This window comes from Engraulis encrasicolus, chromosome 24 (genome assembly GCF_034702125.1).
Source record: "Engraulis encrasicolus isolate BLACKSEA-1 chromosome 24, IST_EnEncr_1.0, whole genome shotgun sequence".
Lineage (NCBI taxonomy): Eukaryota > Metazoa > Chordata > Actinopteri > Clupeiformes > Engraulidae > Engraulis > Engraulis encrasicolus.
In genome coordinates this window covers 26,220,282-26,227,781 of record NC_085880.1, presented here as the reverse complement: position 1 = coordinate 26,227,781, position 7,500 = coordinate 26,220,282, and the positions used below count along the sequence as shown (strand labels likewise).

The following is a 7,500-nucleotide window of genomic DNA, read 5'->3' as shown; positions in this document are numbered from 1 at the left end:
TAGATTTAGGAAGACATAGACAGAGTATGCAACAAGGGATAAGATGTGAAAGCGCAAAACATTTGTTTACAACTTGGTCCTTTGGTGGATGGGGACATGACTACCCTAGTGTAAACAAATACATACAGTACCTAAACCTCCTTATTCTGCAATTCGTGGTCAAGAGTGAGCTGTTCTTGGGATCAGAAGGGTGTAGACCTTTATCCCCACTCTTCGCAGTAGGAAGAACTGTGTGTGGACCCCCCCAACCCCCCCCCCCCCCCCCCCCCACACACACACACACACACCAGCTTCACCCATGGCTCAGGTGCCCTTGAGCTAGGCACCTAATATCACATTTCTCCAAGAATTGTAATCTATACCTTGTGAAAACTGTAAGTCGCTTTGAATAAAAGCGTCAGCTAAGTGTAATGCAAATGTAAATGTAAATCTGTAGCCTGTCTGGCAATGAATGCACCATCATGTATCGATGAGCTGTATGAGCTGTATCATGTATCGATGACCTGTATACTGCACATATAAATTCATTATTGTGTGTGTTTCAGTAGCGCATGTGCTTGGCTGATCTTTATTTTCATTTTTTTAGCTATTTTGAGCCCCTAAGTAAGAGAGAGAGAAGAGGTGCAGGGTTTGGGAAACGGCTCAGGCCAGACCCAAACTTCAGGCCCCTTGGCAATTGGCGTGCAGCCCAAACATGGTCAGGTGCACTATCGTGCTGTGCCACAGCACCCCCTCTTTCGTTTCTTCTACATTTTCCAGGAGTACCCTGCCGCTGGAACAACACAACAAACTCTGCTTGAAATCTTTATTTCATAAGGGCTGTGTGATACCTCTGGAATCCCTCTTGATACCGTGTGTGCAGTTTTCCAGTTTGCAGCAATGGGTTATGCTTCATTGTGGGCTGCCTGGAGGCAAGAAACACACGCCTCAAGGCACTACAGCACTCCCCATGTGCTCTTGAAACAACTGTTTCAACTTTTTTGGGTGATCCTCATCCTTACTACACCAACGCAGACGCAGATGCAAATGAGCTACTGTACATAATGACTAACCCATGTAGGCACATGTACATACTAGGTATGGCGAAAATGTAAAAATATCTTAACCGACTACCGAGCGCCATTAACCGGTGGTTAACCGGTTAACCAAAAATTCTACAACTGCCATTTATGATACCCTGTCCTGACGCGCGGCTTTCTCTGCTCGTGAAACAACTTATGCCCCCATTTTAGAATGGTTAGGCTCCTCTCACACAATGTCAGTTTGTGCCCTTTGTATTATACATTTTCCCCAATCATTGTCCACTAGCCTACTTGTGGAGGAACAAGGGTTTTGTTTTGGGGAGAAAACAAACACAATTGCTTTGCCAGCGTACCCATGCAGAGGCACACATTACGCACAACGTCGACCTTCCATGCAACGCGGCACCGGGGGCAGGGCGGTTAACCAGCAGAGAAAATTTTAACCTGTTAAGATTGATCCGGTCAACTACCGGGTAAACCGGCTACCGGTTAACATCCCTAGTGCATACATGATATGTTTGCTACATGGTTTTTGAAAATTAAACTAAGGAACTTAACAAAGTTCCTCTAGAGTCCTCTGTGATAGTTGTTACTCTGGTTCAGCCATTTGTGCAGAAGTATGTATACAAGAGCCTTGTAAGCAGGGCTCTAAATGAACTCCAGCCAACTGGCCAAATGCTGGTGAAATTTCAGTTTGGGTGGTAGAAAAGACCAACTTACTCTCCACTTTGACCCATTAGTGAGTGTGTGCTCGGTTAATACGATTGCTACTACTATCTACTAGCCATGTTGGCTAGTGGTGAAAAAAAGATCATTTAGAGCTGCTTGTTAGTAAAGCCAGCAGCTTCTAGAGTGAGGTGTGGTGGTTCATACTCAAGTCTTGAGTGGATGAGTCAGAAAAGAGTCTCAGCAGCCCTCTCACACTGTTTTTGTTTGGTCCTGAGGCAGCACTGAGACTTTAATGGGTTTGATAAGGAAGTTACACTTTCAACATGCAGTACTCCACAGGCAGGTGGAGTCAAGGCCTTGGAGCTGTTAGAGAATCCGATATCAGCAGAGACTTCTTGGAAGAAGACTCAAATGATGTGCTTGTCAAAATATGCCATTTTTAATCCCATATGAGTTGCCATTTATTTGACACATTTTCAGAAAGACAGGATGCCGTGTATTTTCAATTACGGTTATGGTAGTCACATAATGGGAAACATTAACCTTTTTTATCACATTTTCCAAAGAAATATGTGAGGAATTCCCAGTATTTCTTTCTGCAAGGATTATATAATTCGCAATATGTTTGGGATCCATATCACCTGTTTTGAAATGATCCACATCCACAGTCTATACTTGTCAAGTAAGCCATTCGACAATATTTTATGATGACATGTCACATGTTGACTTAGTAATAAAAGATTGTGGGAATATGCTCATTTGTCAGATGTAGCATTTGCAGTGGCTGAGAAACGAGGTCATGAGATGTAGGCAGGAGGGATGATAAGGACCTGGAGATGGCTTTAGATGTCTTCTGAGTCACTCATCTCACCTCCTTGTCAGATGCCAGCGAAAAAAAAAGCCTCCGAGCTCAGATTTCCCTTTTTTGTTTCCTTTTCCCCCTCTCTCTCTCTCTGCCTAACACGTTTCTACCATGCTGTCTTCATGCATGCATCATGTCTTACAACACGTACAAAATGTACTAGGGCAGATCAGGCTGACACATGGATGTATGCATGGCAGTCTTTTGTCCCAGGCATTGTCAGAGGATGCATTCATATATTTATATCACAACACAACAGCTGGAGCAGGTCACAGATTCATTTCTTTTCCCCCACTTTTTTTCCAGTGCACTGTGTGTTCATGCTAGAGGAAATTATTTAATATCCCGTTTGGCACTCTAGCGTGAAGTATGTGCTGGTGTGTTCCTGGAAAACCCTGGCTGACTCCCTCTCGTGGGACAAGGCACATGATGATTCACATATCCAGCACTAGGGCTGCAAAATTATGGAAAAAATCATGATCACGATTATTTGGGTCAAAATCGGAATCACAATTATTAAGCATGATTATTGTTTTTTTGGCGGAATTTTCTTTTCAATTATACCAAAATGAAATATAACCAAGAATTAATTTTATATGGGATGAACAAAATAAAACTGAATTGTAGTAATTATGTAAGAGGCAATAGCATGAAACTTAGGTGGACAGATTTCTGTCCAGAAACACCAGTCTGTCAATATGTTCTGGCTTCAAGGACGCTCGAAGGCACGTCACTATTGCCACGATTAAATCCCAATTTCGATATCACGATTAAATCACGATTTTCGATTATTTTCGATTAATTGTACAGCCCTATCCAGCACTGCTAGAAAGATCATTGAAACATATCCTCATCATCGCACATTTCCTTTAAATGAGAGCTATTATTAAAAGGGTCAATGTTTTTTTTACCATAATAGAGCTCATTTAGGTAGGTCAGCTCACAAAAAAAGAATTAAAGGAATAATTTGGGACTTGAAAGGGCTAATTCGTCTGCAAAAGGCCCACACTGTAATTACTGCCAGGGTGAGGGACACGTCAAGGACTTTGGATGGGATGAGCTGGAGAGGAGAAGAGATAGAATAGCCTACCATCAAACAGTATGTAGCCTTGCTCACATTGCTATGCATCCTTCTGAATGTGCAAATGCATTTTACTGCACATATTCAGCATGGCACATATGGGACATGAAACCTGATCACGGCAGTGACTAATAAGACACAGTTAGGCAAATGTTAGCCTTGTGATTATCTTTTAATTTAATTCAGTTCTTGGCCTTTATGTGCAATGAATGTGATCTATCTAACACACTTTGAGATAGCTGCAAAGACTTATGGTTGACTTGTTTGGGATGTAGGGATGTCACAGTGTGTGTTACAGATGTGTTACAGTGTAGGGATGTCAACAATTAATTGATAGGCAAAGTGTTTTTCCTCAATTTTAATTAATTTGTTGTTGTTGTTTTTTTTTTTTGGGGGGGGGGGGTTGTGCGCTACTTATCAATTAATCGTAAGAGGTCAATCAAGATCAATAAGGTCACTCAAGTAACAATTAGCGAATTAGTCGATAATTTGCATCCCTAATTCAGTAGTATTGTTTTGAACCGTCCCACTATAATGTCAGTATCAGGGTTGTTATTTTATGAAGGAGAATTTGTGGCAATTATACATAGATGTACTGACAAGAGCAGCATAATGCTTCTGAGTATGTGTTGCATTATATTTGGGCCTTCTAAAGTGATTATTATTTAAATATTAAAATATGTGCGGAAGAAACCAGAGTTTCCTGATGTGCCTGTGAAGATGGTGGAGGTTGTCTGGGAAGAGACAAGATTATATTTGAAAAATGCATCACGTCAAAATTATTCATATCTGCATTCTACTCGTCTTAAACCTTTCAGCTGCTATGACTGGATGCCACTAATTTCATAATATCATTTCAAGCCCAAGTCTCATTTTAGTGTCCTATCATAAAAATGGAGAAGGATTTGTTACAAGGTGAATGTCTAGAGTAAAGTGAAAACCAATAGGGTCTTCCATTTGAAAGCAAACTATATCTATGTAAACAAAAAAAGTGCATTTATTGTGAGAGCCATTTCCACTGACTCACTCCCAAGTATTATACTTAATTATGTAGAATGTAATTTTAAAGTGCCAATTCATGTTTTGCTGACTCTTATTTAATATTTGATCGTGTCACATCTCTGCCTCATTGAATATTTCATCGATTTCTTACATTTTTAATTTTAATATCTATTATGTTCCCCCTTTCCTTGTCCTTCACAGATGGAGGACGTGATAGCCCGTATGCAGGACGAGAAGAATGGCATACCCATCCGCACAGTGAAGAGCTTTCTTACCAAGATCCCCAGTGTCTTTTCAGGTACAAGGTCATTCCCTTTCTCTATGGAGATATAATGGCTGGCGGCTGCCTACGCAACAGTTCCCCAGCTAATCATTCAGGCGTACTGCCACCAAGGAATTTCCTGAAGAGCTGTGTCAATTGGCAAATTATCTGTTCGCTTTGTATGCACATGGAGGCTTTAGAGATCAAATGTTAACTGATGCCATTATTTACGTTTTGCTCCCCAAGTCCACGATTTAGTTTTAAACGTATTCCTCTGTAATTCCTGGTCAAACACCTATTTTATGATTTCACATAAAGAGAGAAAGAGAAAATCCAACTCTGAGTCTCATCTGAACATGCCATGCTACAGCAAAGCCATTTTTTTCTTCTTCAATAAATGCACAGCACTGATCATCACTGTCATCATATGTCAAATATTTAACTTTTTCCTCCACTGAAACCAGAAGTCTTCTACTGTATGCTGCTTAGCATTAGATATCTGCAGACTGTTGCAGTCTGGTATGTGGTGGAAGAAGATGAAACAGGTTTCCACAAGGCATATCCATGTTTCAGTTGTGAGCACAGCATTGTCTCTGGCTGATAAAGTTTTGCTCTGGAAAAAAAATGCTTCCTGCTGGACCCTCCAGCTGAAGAGCAAGCTTTTGTGACAGCTTCTCCTTGGGTTACAGACAAGTGTTGAGACTTCTTGATAAAAAGAGAAAACGAGAGGTATGGAGAGAGAGACAGAGCGAGCAAAGAGCATCATCTCTCCAGGTCTGTGGGGGGTTCAGTGAAAGGCCAGTCGTGCTCTAAAAGCTGGGCTTGTTACTCCACAAGGAGGACACTTCCTTCTCCAGCATGACTTGGGGATTCATTTAAGTAAGTCTCTCTCTGAAGCCCCAGGCGGGCACACACATTTCCAGGCGTCTAGGCAGCACTGGGTCTTTAGTCTTGCTCCACAAAACTCTCCGCCGCACCTCACCCCCCCAGGGGAACCACCTACGCTACCTGCTCCTGTAGGTTACAGGTGAAAACAAAGATGTCTGTCGCCCTCAAGCTGCTTCTCCCTGTATGCCGTCACGAGTGCGCTCATCTCGAGGCACTGTGTCTTTTGTCCTGCTTCACACACTCTCCCTGCACCCCCTAGGGTTCCATCTACAGTACAATACCTGCGGCTGTAGGCTACAGGTGAAAACAAAAGATGTCTGCCCCACTCAAACTGCTCCCCAGTCTGCATCTCCCTGTTGTCACAGTACCCTTCCTGTTGCTGACTCTTGTCACCAGTTCTTATTTTTAGACTGGCTCGAAACATGTCACAAGTGTACATTTAAGGACGAGGTGTTTCCTGTGTGGTGGTGTTTGTGACAATTCTCCTGGTTTGGCAGCATCATTCAGTGATCTGGGTGAGGAGACATTTTGAAAAGGGCACTGTTGTGTTGCAGGAAAGTTGTAGTTGTACTTATGTTTTCTAGTACAGTGGCAAGAACACAAGTTGTCAAGTGTGCATTCTACTGCATCATGTTGATGCCTCTGTCAGTGACTTTGTAACTGTGGCCAAAGTCTTGCATTGTGCACGAGACGTTAGTCTTGCCCAATCTGTCACAACAGTCCCAACATCTAGCTATTTCACACACCTGATCTGGCACAGACCACAGCTTACTGTATGTCGCAACAAAACACACAGTAGTGCGGTGGTTATCCCTAGCTGGCCACCTCCGAGCTCCTAACGGGGGTGTAACAGCTGGAGATGTTGGAGTTGTGTTACACACAGACAGAGGCTGGTCTAGTCAATTCAGGTGAAAAGACTTTGGCTAATGGTCTCCATGGCTCTCACAGACATTAAGAGATTACAATGGCATACACACCACTAAAACAATCCCCCACCAACACCCTGATGGGTAGACACACAGGAAAATATACTGTGTTAATTCAACACCTTATAGAGTGTAGTTAATCCCAGAGTACTCTCTAAGTGTTGAATTAACACTGCATTTTGGGGTTTTGTTTTTACCGTGCAGAGGCTCTCTTTCTCTCCCTCTCTCCCTCTCTCCTGTTTCGCTCTGGCCACCACCAGCCCTGTGAGGCTAGCAGCATCAGAGTCGTCAAAGCCGCCGTTAAGCCTCCTGTAGCTACGCGCAGCTTAGCGGGGGCTTCTGAAAGGTGGAAATCCATAAAAGAGAATAGCTACGGGATTAGAACAAAGCAATGTACAGGGGCTCGTGGTGGTGATGTTCAATAAAAGCATCGAGCATTTTTGCCGTCTAGGCACAGAGAAAAATTAATAAACTAAGGAATGAATTAAGAATGAAATTTACAGTAAATCGAAATGAAGTTGAAATTCTGGACATTTTTTTATGACAAAAGAGGATTAGTGGTCTGGTGTCATCCTGGCTGAAATGTTTTCACGTCACCTTCTAATGTTGTGTTGAAAACCAAAAGCTTAACAAAAGCTTCGTTTTCTATTAAATTTTGTGTGGGAGTTTATTTTTTAAACCATTTTGCTCTGCATATACAAGTCTTCCAGTGATAGTCAAATGTTAAAGTTAGCCAGATGTTCAAATATCAATTGAGTTAAAATGCCAGATGACCCCTGCTGTCCTGC

At 42.2% G+C, this 7,500-nt stretch overlaps 1 protein-coding gene across 1 annotated transcript in view; it reads left to right on the top strand.

Moving 5' to 3' along the window:
• rgs7a (regulator of G protein signaling 7a) overlaps positions 1-7,500 on the top strand; it is a 75,470-nt gene that overhangs the window by 34,119 nt on the left and 33,851 nt on the right. Inside the window, exon 3 of the mRNA XM_063191750.1 lies at positions 4,838-4,934. Coding sequence (XP_063047820.1) covers positions 4,838-4,934 — 97 coding nt within the window. The remainder of the gene's footprint in view (positions 1-4,837; positions 4,935-7,500) is intronic.